The following is a 19419-nucleotide window of genomic DNA, read 5'->3' as shown; positions in this document are numbered from 1 at the left end:
CCCCCTGATCCCTTTAGCCACAAGGGCCACATCTAACTCCCTCTTAAATATAGCCAATGAACTGGCCTCAACTACCTTCTGTGGCAGAGAATTCCACAGACTCACCACTCTCTGTGTGAAAAAATGTTTTCTCATCTCGGTCCTAAAAGACTTCCCCCTTATCCTTAAGCTGTGACCCCTGGTTCTGGACTCCCCCAACATCCGGAACAATCTTCCCGCATCTAGCCTCTCCAACCCCTTACGAATTTTATATGTTTCTATAAGATCCCCCCTCAGTCTTCTACATTCCAGCGAGTATAAGCCTAGTCTATCCAGTCTTTCTTCATATGAAAGTCCTGCCATCCCAGGGATCAATCTGGTGAACCTTCTCTGTACTCCCTCTAAGGCTAGAATGTCTTTCCTCAGATTAGGAGACCAAAACTGTACACAATACTCCAGCTGCGGTCTCACCAAGGCCCTGTACAACTGCAGCAGAACCTCCCTGCTCCTATACTCAAATCCTCTTGCTATGAATGCTAACATACCATTCGCTTTCTTCACTGCCTGCTGGACCTGCACGCTTGCTTTCAATGACTGGTGCACCATGTGCACCAGGTCACGTTGCATCTCCCCTTTTCCTAATTGGCCACCATTCAGGTAATACTCTGCTTTCCTGTTCTTGCCGCCAAAGTGGATAACCTCACATTTATCCACATTATATTGCATCTGCCATGCATTTGCCCACTCTCCTAATCTGTCCAAGTCACTCTGCAGCCTCCTAGCATCCTCCTCGCAGCTAACACTGCCACCCAGCTTCGTGTCATCCGCAAACTTAGAGATATTACATTCAATTCCCTCGTCCAAATCATTAATATATATTGTAAATAACTGGGGTCCCAGCACTGAGCCTTGCGGTACCCCACTAGTCACTGCCTGCCATTCCGAAAAGGACCCGTTTATTCCTACTCTTTGCTTCCTGTCCGCCAACCAATTCTCTATCCACCTCAACACTGAACCCCCAATACCGTGTGCTTTAAGTTTGGACCCCAATCTCCTATGTGGGACCTTGTCGAAGGCCTTCTGAAAGTCCAGATATAACACATCGACTGGTTCTCCCTTATCCACTCTACTAGTTGCATCCTCAAAAAATTCTATAAGATTCGTCAGGCATGATTTGTCTTTCATAAATCCATGCTGACTTTGTCCGATGATTTCACCACTTTCCAAATGTGATGCTATCACATCTTTAATAACTGACTCTAGCATTTTCCCCACTACCGATGTTAGGCTAACTGGTCTATAATTCCCCGTTTTCTCTCTCCCTCCCTTTTTAAAAAGTGAGGTTACATTACTCCAATCCTCAGGAACTACTCCAGAATCTAAAGAGTTTTGAAAAATTATCACTGATGCATCCACTATTTCTGAGGCTACTTCCTTAAGCACTCTGGGATGCAGCCTATCTGTCCCTGGGGATTTATCGGCCTTTAATCCATTTAATTTACCTAACACCACTTCCCGACTAACCTGGATTCCCCTCAGTTCCTCCATCTCGTTAGACCCCCGGTCCCCTGCTATTTCCGGCAGATTGTTTAAGTGTTCCCTAGTGAAGACAGAACCAAAGTAGTTGTTCAATTGGTCTGCCATCTCCTTGTTCCCTATGATCAATTCACCTGTTTCCGACTGCAAGGGACCTACATTTGTCTTAACTAGTCTTTTTCTCTTCACATATCTATAAAAGCTTTTGCAGTCAGTTTTTATGTTCCCTGCCAGTTTTCTCTCATAATCTATTTTCCCTTTCCTAATTAAGCCCTTTGTCCTCCTCTGTTGGACTCTGAATTTCTCCCAGTCCTCTGGTATGATACTTTTTCTGGCTAATTTATATGCTTCATCTTTTGTTTTAATATTATCCTTGGTTTCCCTTGTTAGCCACGGATGCACTACCTTTCCTGGTTTGTTCTTTTGCCAAACTGGGATGAACAATTGTTGTAGTTCATCCATGCAATCTTTAAATGCCTTCCATTGCATGTCCACCGTCAACCCTTTAAGTATAAATTGCCAGTCTATCTTGGACAATTCACGTCTCATACCCTCAAAGTTACCTTTCTTTAAGTTCAGAACACTTGTTTCTGAATTGACTTTGTCACTCTTCATCCTAATGAAGAACTCCACCATATTATGGTCACTTTTGCCCAAGGGGCCTCGCACAACAAGACTGCTAACTAACCCTTCCTCATTACTCAATACCCAGTCTAGAATGGCCTGCTCTCTGGTTGGTTCCTCGACATGTTGGTTTAGAAAACCATCCCACAAACATTCCAAGAAATCCTCTTCCTCAGCACCCCTGCCAACTTGGTTCACCCAATCTATATGTAGGTTGAAGTCACCCATTATAACTGCTGCACCTTTAGTGCACGCATTTCTAATTTCCTGTTTGATGCCATCCCCAACCTCACTACTGCTGTTAGGTGGCCTGTACACAACTCCCACTAGCGTTTTCTGCCCCTTAGTGTTTCGCAGCTCTACCCATATCGATTCCACATCCTCCGAGCTAATGTCCTTCCTTTCCACTGCTTTAATCCCCTCTCTAACCAGTAACGCTACCCCACCTCCTTTTCCTTTCTGTCTATCCCGCCTGAATATAGAATATCCCTGGATGTTGAGCTCCCAGCCTTGGTCACCCTGGAGCCATGTCTCCGTAATCCCAACTATATCATAATCATTAATAACTATCTCCACATTTAATTCATCCACCTTATTACGCATACTCCTTGCATTGAGACACAAAGCCTTCAGGCTTGTTTTTACAGCACTCTTACCCCTTATACAATTATGTTGAAAATCTTAGGTTTCCTCTCACACTCCAAAGGTGTACTGGTTTGTAAGTTAATTGGCTTGATATAAGTATAAATTGGTGGGTGGGGGTGGGGGGGAGGGGTGTGTGTGTGTGATTGAGTGATTGATGGTGTTGGGGATCGCTGGTCAGTGCGGACTCGGTGGGCACTGTATCTCTAAACTAAACTAAACAGCTTCATCCGAGGTCGGAACCAACCCTGGTTCTCTGGAGATGTCAGGCAGAAGCACTAACTACAGACATTGTGCCATTCAGATCCTGCAGATGCCTGGTTCCTGAACATTCGCCTCCTCAGGCACATACCTATATGTGAAACACAAAATTCTGGAGGATCTCAGCAGGTCAGGCAACCTGACAGTGGAAATAGGCAGACAGCTTTTCGGGTTGGATGCTTCTTCAGGCTGATCAGTCCAGTTCCTCCGGCAATTTGTGTTTCGCTCAAGATTCCTTTTGTCTCCGATGTGTCCCAGCCTCTATATCCCAGCCTCTATATCCCAAAGCCATATGCAACATTCTCCTCATCTCTACCAAGAGTGTGCTGTGACCTTTCCCACTTTCTCCCCTCTGTTCTATCACCCAGTATTTATAGACAATAGGTGCAGGAGGAGGCCATTCGGCCCTTCGAGCCAACACCGCCATTCAATGTGATCATGGCTGATCATTCTCAATCAGTACCCCGTTCCTGCCTTCTCCCCATACCCCCTGACTCCGCTATCCTTAAGAGCTCTATCCAGCTCTCTCTTGAATGCATTCAGAGAATTGGCCTCCACTGCCTTCTGAGGCAGAGAATTCCACAGATTCACAACTCTCTGACTGAAAAAGTTTTTCCTCGTCTCAGTTCTAAATGGCCTACCCCTTATTCTTAAACTGTGGCCCCTTGTTCTGGACTCCCCCAACATTGGGAACATGTTTCCTGCCTCTAACGTGTCCAACCCCTTAATAATCTTATACGTTTCGATAAGATCTCCTCTCATCCTTCTAAATTCCAGTGTATACAAGCCTAGTCGCTCCAGTCTTTCAACATATGAAAGTCCCGCCATTCCGGGAATTAACCCAGTTAAAAACAGCTCAATTTGCCATGTCCTCACCAAATCTGGGTGATTAGGCAAAGAAATGTTGGTCTCTGCAAGTGTGGATATCGCTGGTAAGATCAGCATTTATTGCTCATCCCTAATTACCCTTGACGAGGTGGTGGTGAGCCACCAACTCGAGCTGCTGCAGATGATTCTTCCAAAATGTTTCTGAGTAGGGAATCCAGAATTTAGAACATTTATATCACAGTTTAATTTTAACACCCTCCTGACAGTACTCTTCTTGCTGCTACTATCAGGAAGAAGGTACAGGAGCCCGACAACTGTTATCTCCAGGTTTAAGAACACTAAGATTGCACTGCATACTTTGGCTTGTGCTATCGTGGTCTGGTTTCACTAGAGGAACTGATAATTTATTGTGTATTTTTTTGTTGTCTGATTACATTTAATGTTCCTGTCAAGCTGCAGGAAGAAAGAATTTAATTGTTCTGTTCCTAGTGCATATGATAATTAGACACACGGCTCTTGAACACGTCCAGAATTTACTGTTCCTAATGCCTTATGCCAGATTTTCCACTATTGAATTTTGCCCAAACACGTGTTGGTGTAAGTTGGTATTAACGCAGAGAGGAAGGCAGGGCATCTGGGTTCTGAGTACACAGGGTAACCAACAAGTTCCATCCTTAACCAAGGGAAAGATTAATAAAACTGCAAGCATTCAATTTCAAATTAAGTTACAGGAGATTAGGCAAAGGAAGAGAGAAACAAAGAAACCAGGACAAATATAGAAATTAAGACAAATTCAAAAAAGAGAAATGAGACCTCACTTAAGATGGATAATTTTCAATATCAAAGAGTTTTGATATTAAGAGGGGCAGTCAAAACTACATATTGTTAAAAAGATAATCAACCAAGTAAAATCAAAAATTATGGAGCATTTATTGAACAAATACAACAAAGTTCTGGTATAAAAACAGCTCAATACTGCTTTCATGAAACTAATGACAGAATGACACGTGAGACAACAGCATGTTCAAAAAATAGCACATCAAAAACTGCTGCATTGTTAACCCCTCGATTCTGGCAGATGCTATTAGCATTGTTGTTATTTTGACAATAATGTTTTGCCCTGTGCTTCAAAGAAGAATTTCCTTTCCCTATTTTGTTCTGCTCGGGAAAAATATAGGTAACAATCTTGACTTAATTTCAATGAATTGTTTGTTGCTCAGAATAACAGTAACATACCATTTTGTAACTGAAAGTAGAATTTTCTCAGAACAGTAAAGATTATTTCCATCATGCTGGAAATTCAACCAGGCACTTTGCAGCTGATGTAATTTTCCTGTCCATTGTGCAAGGTGATAATGTGTTTTGCATTCAATTCTCTTATTAGTCCCAGGGTAACCATGTGTTTGTAATATCCATGCTGGATTGGGACCCCTTTAACTAAGGTTTCCTAATCACCTTTGTTTGTCTGAGCTCTCTGCTGCTGAATTAATTAACCTTCTCCACACTCACCACAAAACCAAAGTCCAGGCCTTGGTCTTCTGAGGCTTCCATCAGGCGGTGAAATTCCTGATCTCTAATCCCCAGTTCTTTCCTCTTCCCCTGGCCCACTTACCTAAAAATCAGGTTTTGACTTTGATTGCCTCATTTAACCCTCCTCCCACAGCAATTCCAGAGAACTTAACTGTAGTCAATTGGAAGAACCACTGAGGAATACTGCTCTAATATCTAAATGTTGAGGTTTTGTAAGTTGTGTAACAGCCTCAGAGTTCTACTTGACCTTGAGCTGAGCTTCCTACTAAGATCATTTACACCAAAAAAAGTTTGCAATTCCTCTTTCCTGCTCATGAAACGCTTTGCTCTCTCACAACAATTACTCTTTCGTTTGCTCTCTCACAAACTAACTATTTTTATAATCCATTCCTGAGTTGCAGGTTGCTCACGGATATTTTGCTTAATGCAAGTTTCCAATTCCCTTGAGAAAGTGGTGATGAGCCACTCCTTTTTTGAACCATTGTAATCTCTGCGGTGAAAATACTCCCACTGCCTGGTCAGCATTCTGCATAGCATGTGACAGATAACATTAATGCCAGGCAAGCAAGTAGTAGTTAATGAGTCTTCAGCAAGACAGATTGTAACCACTACCCTTGACATTCAAAGGCATTAGTAACAAGGTTGTGAAGAGGTCAAGAGCCAATCAGTCCTCAGGAAACACAAAATGAGCATTGAAGAATAGGTTCTCGATGAGTAATTGCTGTTTGATAGCATGAGCTTCCATCACTTTGCTGATGATTGAGAGTTAACTGATTGGACAGTCGTTAGGGCGATTGATTCTGTCCTGCTTTTAGTGAACAGGAAGTACCTGGGTAATCTTCAGCATCGTTGTGTCGGTGCCAGAGTTTTAACTGTACTGGAACAGCTTGACTAGAGGTGCCACTAATTCTGCAGCAGATTTTTAATACCAACAGTTGGAATGTTGTCTGATTCTGTGACCTTTGCCATGTCCATTGCACTCAGCCATTTCTCCACGCAGCTAAATTATCCCGCCACAGGTGAGAATTTGGAAATGACGATAGATTTTAGTAGATGCAAAGCCACATTTTTTATTCCATGGAACCAATCGGTGTGCTTATTCATCCGAAAGCAGTTGAGTACAAAGATTGAACCAAATCCTTTAAAATTGTCAGTTCCTGAGTTGTCTCTTCTGACAACATAATAAACATTAAAAAGAAAATGAAAGCATGATCTATGCAGCGTTACTCATTAAAAGCTAAATAATAGAAGTTATTACAAAGTGCATAGATATGAGAATCATGAACACTCCGTTAAAAATATTCTGGTCTGATTGAATATACAGTACTGCTTGAAGCTGGAGATGCTAGAAAGTGGGAGCTTGTAAAGGCATAATTCGTTGTTCAGGAAGCAAACAGTCCATGGCCTTCTCACAGAAAGATGATTTCCCTGGAGACTACCAAAACATTGAGAAGAGCAACTCCTCTTACAAAAAAAAATCCCTGTAATTTGCTGTAACCTGTCTGCACTTTGTTTGACAGCTAGTCTTTTCTTAATTGCCCCATAATTCCTGGTTTTCTTCTGGAGTCTCTCGGCCCTCATCTGAAATTCAGGAGGGCTGTCTCACTGATATCTTGCACACCATTAGTGTGTGAGGAGCCAGACCTGGAATTAATTCATGATTGATGGCAGGCTTGATAAAATGGGAGAAAAGGTAATGATGCAGACATAAGAATCTGCATCAACCGACATTGTCGATAAGATTAGGGAAAGCTAATCTAATTAAAGAGCACGTTAGTAAGTTTCAAAATGCCTGTATTGTCGGATGTTCAGAGAACATGCAAGTTGATGGTAGTTTGAACATCTTTACTTACATGGCACCTTTCATGACCACAGGAACCCCAGACTGCTTCACAGCAAGTGAAGTACTCTTAAAGTAGTGCATAAACTATAATAAGCAGCCAAATAGGCTGCTTTCAGTGATATTGGTTCAAAGATCAGTATAGGTTCGACAACAAAGAAATTTGCTCTTCTCAAAGTACTGATGGATCTTTGTAATTGTGGGACTGTAAAGTAAAAATGCCTAACTATCGTTAATGTCCCTTTTTCATTATCATGTCCCTTCAAGTGGAATAGCATATTTACCCCATCAAATTTATTTAATACACCTTGATCAAATGATTCCTCAATGTCTGTATTCGAAGAATATTTCAGATGTTTTACCTACCTAGTAGTCAATTTCTAATGGAAAAGCTATTCACTGAAAGGTGAAGTTGTAGCAAATACATCATAGACTTCTCACAGCAGGAACATTTGGTGCTGAAATCTGTGGTAGATACATGGAATGAACTGCTAGAAGCTGTAGAGCCGGATACAATTACAATACATTTAGGCAGATACGTGGTTAGGAAAGATGTAGAGGGATATCGGCCAAATACAGGTGAATGGAAGTGGCTCAGATAGATAACTTGGTCATCATGGATCAGTTGGGCTGAAGGGCCTGTTTCCGTGATGCATATGCTCCATAACTAAATGGAAGCAGATCATTGAGGGAGTTAATGCTGTCTTTCTGCACCTATCTAAATCAATTTTACCGAGCAGGTTTCAGGAAGGGAAAGTGACAATGCAGAGAGGTCTACCTAAGCCCATGTAACTGCTGCCCTCTGTAAAAGCTACTAGGAACTGAATTCAAGCTCAAGAAAGTGCTTTTTTAAAAAAAGGTTATAGGATACCATGTGAATGAGCAAAAGTGGAGACAAATGTATCATATATGGCCTAAAATTATCTCTTCTTTCTGCTAAGCCACATTTGACAGATCACAAAACCTTTACGAACTACAGGTCGGGAAAACCTATTCTGCAAAAAAAGTATTTCTCCAAGTCATTGCTTTTCTGCCTGTCCCTTTAAATCTATATCCCTGGGTTCCTGACTCTTCTGCCCTTGGGATCAGTTTACATTTTCACTTTGTCTAAGTTAAGAGACCACCAGGTTTAAAGAGCTAGTGTGATTTGTGCTTGTTTGTAAAATGTGCCAATGTACTTTGTTCCTGCAGACTATTTTTTTTGAACAGTGATGAAATCAGTATCAAATGTTTAACTTTATATATTACCGGTTAATTCCACCAGCGAAAGATGGTTGATACCAGTAGTTAATCTTGATTTTATTTTGGGACTGAAAGAGAATGGGGGTTTTTTCATACTTAATTTTTTGACATTCTGTTGAAGCATTTTGACTAAACCTGCTGCTGTTAATCATTTTAGCATTTTTACAGTTTTGAAAGCTCAAAGCCCTTGATATAAAATGGATTGTAGCATCAAGGAAACAAAATCAACTTAATAATAGGAAATAGTGTTTTTTGTGCTTAAAAAAAATAGTGCATGGATGTTGCTTGGGTATATGTACTAAGACTATTTGTTTTACTATGTATTAAATGATGTGTTTCATTGTTTTGGGAAATGTTTCAATGTTGTCAGATCATAAAAAGAACTTGGAAGGTTGATAAACACCAACTAGACTGATTTCAAGTGCAGCTGATGAAATTTAATATAGAAACTGGGACTGGTTGAGAGGTTTTCTGATTTTATCTTTGATTTGGACAGCACTAGAATTTGTCTTGTTTTTAAACAGCACAAATGAATCTGTATGATTTTCAACTGTATTTGCTCACATTCTGTACCTTTATAAGTGAATCCTAATTTAATTCTCCTTTGTTTTTCCCACAGAATGTAAATGGTATAAAATACCACGCCAAGAATGGCCATCGGACGCAGATACGTGTCCGCAAACCAATCAAATGTCGCTGTGGGAAAAGCTACAAGACTGCACAGGGTCTGAGGCATCACACCATCAATTTCCATCCTCCCGTGTCTGCTGAGATTATCAGAAAAATGCAACAGTAAACATGTACCCATTAGTGTGTATAATATATACTATATATACACAAACATAAATAGAATATGTATCTGTGCTGGTGGGCTATAACCAACAAATCCAGAGATACGCCAGCAGTTGCAACCTGAGATGTCCTCTGCAGGATGGATTCAGCAACCTTTCAAACACTACTAGCTCTTTTAAGTGCGTGCTTCAATTTGTTTGTACCTTTTAGAATAGTGTATCTTTGGACTCTAGAGTACCGTGCTATTGTACATGTGCATGTTCATAGTATCTGGAGTCCATTGTTATTACATCAGGTGCTAAAAATATTCTGTCAAATGTGTATGCTGCCAATGTTCACATTTCATTAAGTTTATATGCAGTGAATACATTGACTTATTTTGTAGCTGTTGTATCTTCAATTTGTTCTGTTTATAATTTATAATTTTATTGCCTCGATATGTAACCTGAAAGCTGGCTGGCCAAAGTGGACCATGAGATGTAAAATGCTTCTAATTATTTGGAAGATGCAGTGGGAAGTGTAATATTTGGCATCAGTGTAAAGTAATGGTTAGCCATCCGGCTGCCTATTATAAATCTTTCTGAATTTCGTTATCCAGTGACTACAAAGAGCGTAAAAACTAAGAGAAATATAATGTGCTGCCAAGCTGAAAATCACTAGTTTTCTTCTGTAGGCATAATTTAAAGTTAACTCCACTGTCTGTAACTTATTTAGAATTTGTTGCAGCCTTAACTGCAATCTTTTGGTTCACATCAGCAAGCATTTGTAGTGTGATAATTTTGTGGATATTTTACTACATTAAAGATACATCAGTGTGGGAAATATGTTGACGTCTCTGCTGCATGTAAAGCTACAAATTTACAAATCTTTATCAAAATGATTAAACCAGAGTGGATAATGTGCCAGGGCTTTGCACATTACTTTATAAACAATATGTATTTTCTTTTAATTTTCTCCTCCCAGGAAATATTTTCTTTCTTGGTAATTTGTTATATAAAAATTAATCTTTTTCCAGTTAATATACCACTTTGAATATGTTGTTTTGTTATGTGGAACTGAACAACTTCATCACAATTGATGAAGTTTATAAGCACTTTGTAGTTAACTGTTGCAAGTAGGGTTAAATATTTCTGTTGCCAATTCCTACAACCACTGTATCTGCATGTGCCTGTGGTTGCAAAGAAAAAGCATGTTATGGAGGTGGTTAAAGGAGTTTTTTTTTTGTTAGTTAAGCCTCCTACTCATGGTTCTGTATTTTTGTGAATTCTCTTGTATTAATAAGCTCAATGCCTTGTTCCTGAAACTCACTGCATTCCATTTGTAATTGTTAAGCTTTCATCTTCGTGTCACAGTGCTGTATGTGAAGAACATTTGCCATTCTAGCCTTACTGATAGCGAAGTGTTCTGCTTGTAGCCAGAGGATAAAATTTGGTCTCTACTAAGTCTTGTTGGCTTACTGGCAGGAGATCAAAATAGTCTGTGCCCTTCTTGGTACTGCTCCATATTTTTTTAAAAAGGAATCAGCATTTGGATGTTAAAATGCATAAATTTGTCATCAGTGCATTTAAATTTTTGATTAATAAATAACAATAATTACATTCTACAAGTATTTACTTCTACCTTGTGGCAGTATTAAGAAACATATATGGATAGGGTTACTTTGTGCATAGCAATTTGTATCGTCAAGTCTGTAAAGTGCGCTCTAAATTATATTTTTCATATGTTCTATTGGGATGATGTAACGTTACTTTATTGGAAGTAAAGTTGAGGTGTGAGCAACTGAAGGCAACCAGATAAATCACACAAAAAAAGCTGCTTTCTAACTGTAAGATGTCACAATTAAATAAATAAAAATTCCTTTGATTCAATAATTACATCACCATCATGACAGTATGATTTGGGGGGGGGGGGGGAGTAAGGGAATGGAGGAGAGGGAGGGGGGAATGGGTGGGGAGGGAGGGAGGAAGGGAATGGAGTGGGAAAAGGAGGAAGGAAAAGGGAGGATGAGGGGGGAGGGAAGGAAATGTGGAGAGGAGGATGGATACTTAGAGAAGAGGGAATTGAGGAGATGGGGAGTGCTGGGTGGTGGAGATGGAGAGTGGTGAGGGATTGAGGGGAGGGGTTAGGAAAAAGGGAGGTGGGCATGTGGGGAGGGGGGTTGAGTTGAGGGAGTAGTAGAGGGGTAAGAACAGATGACGGGGTTGGGGCGAGGGGGAGCGGAAAGGTAGGGCAACCTGAGGCAGGAGCGATGAGGTATAGGGTAGGGGAAGGGGGGACGGGAGAGAGGCTTGGAGGGGGAAGGGGGAGAGGAGGGGGAAGGGGGGACGGGAGAGAGGCTTGGAGGGGGAAGGGGGAGAGGAGGGGGAAGTGGGGACGGGAGAGGCTTGGAGGGGGAAGGGGGAGAGGAGGGGGAAGGGGGAGAGGTGGGGGAAGGGGGGACGGGAGAGGCTTGGAGGGGGAAGGGGGAGAGGAGGGGGAAGGGGGAGAGGAGGGGGAAGTGGGGACGGGAGAGAGGCTTGGAGGGAGGAGGGGGAAGGGGGAGAGGAGGGGGAAGGGGGAGAGGTGGGGGAAGGGGGGAGGTGAGGGCAGAGCTGATGGAGGAGTGGAATGGAAAAAGGAAAGATGGAGAGAAGATGGCAGGGGAGAAGGATGGATGAAGGCAACGTCTTCGTAAATCTTCCCTGCACCCTTTCCAGCTTAACAACATCTTTGCTATAACATGGTGACCAAAACGGAACACAATACTCTAAATGATGTCTCACCAATATCTTGTACAACTGTAACATGACCTCCCAACCTCTATACTCAATACTCTGACCTGCTAGGCCACCCTATCTACTTGCAAAGAACTATGTTGCTGCACTCCTAATTCCCTCTGTTCTACAACACTCCCCATGGCCTTAACATTCACTGTGTAGGTCCTGCCCTGGTTTGAGTTCTCAAAAAGCAACACCTTGAATTATTCAGTACTAGACTCCATTAACCATTCCTCAGCCCTCCCACCCAACCAATCTAGATGCTGCTGCAATCTTTGACAACCATCTTAATTAGATACAATACCACGACTTTAGTATCATCTACAAACTTACTAACCATGCCTCATACATTCCCATCCAAATCATTGATATAAATGACAAACAGCAATGGAACAAGCACTGAACACTGTGGCCCACCACTAGTCACAGTCCTCTAGTCCGAAAATCAACCTTCCACCATCACCTTTTGCTTCCTTCCATGAAGCCAATTTTCCATCCATTCAGCTATCTCTCCTTGGATCCCATGCAATCTAACCTTCCAGAGCAGCCTACCATGCGGAACCCAGTCAAATGTCTTGCTGAAATCCATATATACGCCGACAGCTCTGCTCTCATTAACCTTTGTGGTCACATCTTCAAAAAACTCAATCAGATTTGTGATACACAATCTCCCATGTACATGCTGACTCTCGCTAATCAGCCCTGTCAATTTAAAAGCAATTCTGTCCTATCCCTCAGAATACTCTGTAGTAATTTTCCTACCACAAATGTTAGACTCATTGGCCTTCTGTTCCCAGGCTTTTCCCTGCATCCCTTAGTCATAGTGTGATACAGTGTGGAAACAGGGTGTTCGGCCCAACTTGCCCACACCGGCCAACATGTCCCAGTTACACTAGTCCCACGCGCCTGCACTTGGTCCGTATCCCTCCAAACCTGTCCTATCCATGTACCTGTCTGTTTCTTAAACGTTGGGGTAGTCCCAGCCTCAACTACTTCCTCTGGCAGCTTGTTCCATAACTCACCACCCTTTGTGTGAAATAGTTTCCCCTCAGATTCCCAATAAATCTTTTCCCTTGCACCTTGAACCCATGTCCTCTGGTCCTCGATTCACCTACTCTGGGGAAGATTTTGTGCATCTACCTAATCTATTCCTCTCATGATTTCATACACCTCAATAAGATCACCCCTCATCCTCCTGCACTCCAAGGAATAGAGCTCAAGCCGACTCAACCTCTCCCTATAGTTCAGACCCTCTAGTCCTGGCAACATCCTTGTAAATCTTCTCTGAACCCTTTCAACCTTGACAATATCTTTCCTAAAACATGGTGCCCTTCTTGAATAGACACATTTGCCACCCTCCAGTCTTCTATCACCTCAGCCATATTTAATGATTAATACATCTCAGCCAGAACACCTGTAATTCTCTCTGTGATTTTCCAGTATCCTCAGATACATCTGCAGACCTCTCAACCCTTCCGAATTTGGCGGAAAGTTTCCGCTTTCTTATTTCATTTCCACCGTTCCGATTTGACCTCACGTTTTTCTGCAAAACACATGCCTCGCCGCTCGCCTCGCCTCGCCGCTGGCCCAGCCTCTGTACTCGCCTCGCCACGGGCCCGGCCTCGCCGCTGTATTCGCCTCGTCGCTGGCCCGGCTTCGCCTCTCGCTGCTGGCCTCGCCTCGCTGCGGAGCGTGAAGCCCGTTGATGTTGAGGGGACGGGGGGGAGGGGGTTAGGGTGCACGGGAGGGGGGCGGGGGGCAGGGGAGTGGAAGGAGGGAGTGGGGGTTGGGGGGGTGGAGGAAGGAAGGGGAGAGTGGGGGTGGGAGGAGAGTGGGGGAGGAGGTGGGAGTGGATTTGGGGGGAAGGGGAGGGGAGTAAGGGGGAGGGTTGGGGGGAGTGGGGAGAGGGGAGAGGAGGGTTGGGGGGGGACAAGGACTGTTGTGATTTGCTGGTGAAGACCACTGGAGCAAGTATGTCTTCATTTCAATAAGGTATGTGCAGTTTTAAATGAAACTCTTTCTTCATAACTTAGTCATACATTTTATGAACATTGTTCTTTTATTCAATACAAGATAATTGGGATTTGTAAGGAAAAAGCAAAATAGAAAAAACAAAACAAAATTTTATCTTTGTGTTGTAAAAATTATTTCTGTTCAATAACCTTTCTATAAATTGTAGAATATACTTATGATAGGTCTGACATTGTACATGTAATTTAAGAACTACAGACTGTTGGAAATAAGTCATTTTTCACACATGGATGGAGCGCAACACGTACGCGCATTTGGCGTGCATACCTTTTGCTGAAAAATTGCATTACGTGCCATATTATGAATTTTGATGTACAATTCTGAATTTTGGACATCAAAAATCTGAATTTGTGAAATCAAATGTTGGGAGGTCTGCATCTGGTCAGGCCCTGGAGATTTGTCCACCTTCAGCAGGACCTTCAGCACCTGCTTGACCATAATGCTGACTGCTCTCAAAACACTTCCAATGACTGCCCCAAGTTCTCGATCCTCGTGTCTTTCTCCAGGAATCAGGCATCAAGAAACTGCTAAAACTGAATTAATTATTTTTCAATGGAAAACAATCCAACAATGTCACATTATGAAAGATGGTTGGCCATTCAACCCAGCCCCAGTACATTGCTGCAAGAAATCCTCAGGCGGTGTCTCTGGCCAACCAATTGTAGTTGCTTCAAGAATGAGTTTCTTTCCACCTTAAGGCTAGAAATGGGAGTCTTCACTTACAATCGCAGGATGTTCAATTTCATTCGAACCTCTTCAGTGAAACTCTTCAGTGAAACCTAAACAACATTCAGGAACTCGCTAGTAAGTTGCAGGGAACATTCACACCATGCACATACTAGGCAGTGATCATCTCACATTCAATTACCACAGTCTTTACAGTCAAGTTCTTGGAGGTCACTAGAAACCCAGCTGGTCCAGGCACATAAATAAAAACTAAAATGCTGAAAGAACTCAGCCGGTCAAGCAGCATCTGTGGAAAAAGAAACCAGTCAGTTGAAGACCTTTCTGATGAAGATCTTTGAGTGAAATGTTAACAATATTCAAGAAGCACCACATCATCCATTTTGGTTAGCACTTGGCTGTAAACCTAAACATTCATTCCATCTGCAAAAAATATACTGCCATTGTTCGTTTAGGTTAATCAAATAAATGGAATAGGAAAGAGATTGCAAAATAATTAAGCAAGTCAGATATTAAGAAATTTGAGATAAAGATAATAAGCAAAATGGCAAACAAGCTACTTTTAACTCAATAGTGAAGTCGGCCAAACTATTGCTTTCTTCAGTTTTAAAACAACAATTATGTAATAGAAAAAATGCTCCATAAGAGTCATAAAGATCATTCCAAAATTCGGAACATGCTGTCAATATCTTGTACCATGCTCATTCCAGAAATAAAAATCACAAATATTTAATGTTTAAGAGGCTTGGCGATTGTTAAAATTTGGAAACAATGATTGGACAAAATGTTTAATAAAAAAAAGAAAATCTGCAATTGAAACAGAAGATACCGCAAACACTCGACTATTCAGGCAGTAAGTGTGGAAAGAGAAAATGAAATGGGCAGAATTTCATTAAAGATACTGCCCGACTTGCTGAGCGTTTCCATATTAAGAACTCTTACTCTATTATACATTGTAAAAACATTCTAACTGGAGTACAATGAGTAAAAATGACCTGATCTATGTATGCCTTTTTAACCTTCAGATTAAATTGCAATGCCTGATTGAGCACAACCGAAGGCTACGAGATATTTAGACTAAAGATGACACATTTGGCCAGTTACTCTACAGCAATCCATGCAGCCTATGGAACATCACGTATTCCTTTTCTCCGGAGATGCTGCCTGACATGCTGAGTTACTCCAGCATTTTGTGTCTATCTTTAACCTATGAATGAGATCGGGCCCATAAATAGCTCCAATATTTCTCATAACTTGTGACAGAGCGCTATACAGCATGGAAGTGGCACCTTTCCACCCAAGCAATGCCGACTCTTAAGCACCTGTTTAAACAACCTCTGTACCAATCCCAGTTCATTCTCCCCACTCCTTTGAGCAAACTACTGGATCATAAATGACTATGTTTTTGCGTTTTCAAACCTCATGTGGTCAACACGATTCCCCCTCGCTCGTTCGAGAATTCAGCAAAGAAATGAGGCAAAATGAGTGCTGGAGTAACTCAGTGGGTCGGCCAGCATCTCTGGAAAACGTTGATAGGTGGTGTTTCGGGTCGACATCCTTTTTGTAAACTAACATCTGCAGTTCCTTGTATGCCAAAGAAACGCAGCAGACACCTAGTAAAATTTAATGGGAGTTGACAGGAACGCAGGGGAGAATAAAGTAGGAATTAGTGTGGGATTGATGCAAAGGTTTTTTTGTGAGCATGAACGCTGCGGGAACTGATGGAATTGTTTTATTTTATATGACCATCCTACCATCTCTGATCCAAAAAAACAACAGATTGTCTCTGACTCCCACAGTACAAGCCGTAACGGAGCTAACTTGGAAGGGGGGGGCATAAACCCATAAAAACACATTTCAAATCGCAGTCATCCTGGGAAAGAGCAGCTTCTGGCACAAGCCCGATATCTAGATGAGAGGAACCACGAGACATTGATAATAGGTGCAGGAGTAGGCTATTCGGCCCTTCGAGCCAGCACCGCCATTCAATGTGATCATGGCTGATCATCCACAATCAGTACCCCGTTCCTCCCTTCTCCCCATATCCCTTGATTCCGCTAGCCCTAAGAGCTCTATCTAATTCTCTTTCGAATGCATCCAGTGAATCGGCCTCCACTGCCTTTGAGGCAGAGAATTCCACAAATTCACAACTCTGTGTGAAAAAGTTTTTCCTCATCTCAGTTCTAAATGGCCTACCCCTTATTCTTAAACTGTACCCTGGTTCTGGATTCCCCCAACACCGGGAACATGTTTCCTGCATCTAGTGTATCCAATCCCTTAATAATTTTATATGTTTCTATAAGATCCCCTCTCATCCTTCTAAATTCCAGTGAATACAATCCCAGTTGCTCTATTCTTTCATCAGATGACAGTCCCACCATCCCGGGAATTAACCTCGTGAACCTACGTTGCACTCCTTCATAGCAAGAAGGTCCTTCCTCGTTAGGAGACCAAAAGTGCACACAATACTCCAGGTGTGGTCTCACCAGGGCCCTGTACAACTGCAGAAGGACCCCTTTGCTCCTATACTCAACTCCTCTCATTATGAAGGCCGACATGCCATTCACTACCTACTCTACCTGCATGCTTATTTTCAGTGACTGATGTACAAGGACACCCAGGTCTCGTTGCACCTCCCCTTTCCCTAACCTGACACCATTCAGATAATAATCTGCCTTCCTGTTCTTGTCACCAAATTGGATAACCCCACATTTATCCACATAGTACTACATCTGCTATGCTCTGCCCACTCACCCAACCTGTCCAAGTCACCCTGCATCATCATAGCATCCTCTTTACAGTTCACACTGCCACCCAGCTTTGTGTCATCTGCAAATTTACTAATGTTACTTTTAATTCCTTCATCTAAATCATTAATGTATATTGTAAATAGCTGTGGTCCCAGCACCCAGTCACTGCCTGCCATTCTGAAAGGGACCCATTAATTCCTACTCTGTTTCCTGTCTGCCAACCAATTTTCTATCCATGTCAATACCATACCCCCAATACCATATGCTCTAAATTTACCCAGGAATCTCCTGTGTGGGACCATATCAAAGGTTTTCTGAAAGTCCAGGTACACCACATCCACTGGCTCTCCCTTGTCATTCCACTTGTTACATCCTCAAAAGATTCCAGAAGTTTAGTCAAACATGATTTCCCCTTTGTAAACCAATGCTGACTTGGACCACCGATCCTGTTACTGCTATCCAAATGCGCCACTATTACATCTTGAATAATCGACTCCAGCATCTTCCCCACCACCAATGTCAGACTAACTGGTCTATAATTCCCTGCTTTCTCTCTCCCTTCTTTCTTAGAAAGTGGGATAACTAGCTACACTCCAATCCACAAGAACTGTTCCAGAATCTACAGAACATTGGATAATGATCACCAATGTGTCCAGGATTTCTAGAGCCACCTCCTTAAGTACCCTGGGATGCAGACTATCAGGGCCCGGGAATTTATCAGCCTTCAGTCCCATCAGTCTACCCAACACCATTTCCTGACTAATGTGAATTTCCGTCAGTTCCTCTGTCACCCTAGGTGCTCTGCCCCCTAGTACATCTGAGACGAATGCAATGAGGGAAACGTGCCTCATTGCCGATGCTGCAGCACTGATCCCAGGGTCCAAACCCCCACGAAGAGAGTAGACAGCCCTCAACAGACTCCACACAGCCCATGGATGATGCGCCCATCGGCCCCAGAAAGGCAATGTGGATGATTCGTAGTGTAATTTGGGTCACAAGTCCCAAACCCCACAGAGCACACGGGAGTGGGCCTGCGGATGGCCATCTAGCTGTGTGCAGTGTCTGATCAGAAAGCACAACCCGCAATGGTCAACATACTGATGTAAAAGTCATCCCCAAGTTTACCCTCCCTCAAAGTTGTTAAATCCCACAGAACCAGTCTCAGTCCGAAAGGTTGTGGCTGTACTGAGAATGGGTTGTAAATAAAGTAACTCAGTTGCACCTGGAATGGATGAAGTTTAAAAAGTACGTGCATCTATAACACGCTGCTCCCAGCAACTCTGCAGCTAACCCTGGTACCAGAATCACACAATGAATCACCCACTGGTACCATTGAGATGCAAAATAACATTAACTCCGCTTAAAACAACCCGCTACATAACTCCTGGGCTATTACACGTGTAAACATGGGAAGACGAGATTTTGCAGGACACCAGCGATTCCAGACAGAAGCGGGTCCATTAAACCGCATTCAATTTATATAATCTACCATCCCCATGTGCAGTCTCCGATTCCATTGCAAGTGGCAGTTACTTAACACCTGGAGAACTTAAAAATGAACTGTCACTTACCACAGTAAGAATCTTGAGTGGCAATGAATGAGTTGGGCCAAAGGGACTGTTTCCAAGATATATCTCTATGATGATAAGAAGCAGAGTGTGACACTCATCTTGTCCCTGATTATTATCTTCACTGTTATATCCAAAAAATACATTGCAGTGGAATACACAGTGCCAACTGCCCTGGTCCCTGTTCCATCTCCATTGCTCTACCTGGCAGCTGAGTGCAAGTAACACTCAGCTGAAACTGACTGTTGCAGCTAAAGGACTGCTATTTGTGCACTGGACAGAATGCATTCTCCATCTGTTGTGCAGATTGTTTCACCAAGTACTTTAATGAGCTACAGTGCCCCCCATAATGTTTG

General features: G+C 42.4%; 1 protein-coding gene across 2 annotated transcripts in view; it reads left to right on the top strand.

Annotated features, from left to right (window-relative positions):
• The window catches only part of jazf1b (JAZF zinc finger 1b), a 193524-nt gene extending 182394 nt beyond the window's left edge, over nucleotides 1-11130 (top strand). For both annotated transcript variants that reach the window (XM_078420642.1, XM_078420651.1), the window contains one exon: nucleotides 9102-11130. In XM_078420642.1, coding sequence (XP_078276768.1) covers nucleotides 9102-9278 — 177 coding nt within the window. In that variant the 3' untranslated portion in view covers nucleotides 9279-11130. The remainder of the gene's footprint in view (nucleotides 1-9101) is intronic.
• The last annotated feature ends 8289 nt before the right edge of the window (nucleotides 11131-19419 follow it).

The sequence above is a fragment of the Rhinoraja longicauda genome, chromosome 2, assembly GCF_053455715.1.
Source record: "Rhinoraja longicauda isolate Sanriku21f chromosome 2, sRhiLon1.1, whole genome shotgun sequence".
NCBI lineage: Eukaryota > Metazoa > Chordata > Chondrichthyes > Rajiformes > Arhynchobatidae > Rhinoraja > Rhinoraja longicauda.
The sequence above is the reverse complement of the archived record's forward strand: the minus strand, read 5'-3'. Positions and strand labels throughout refer to the sequence as shown.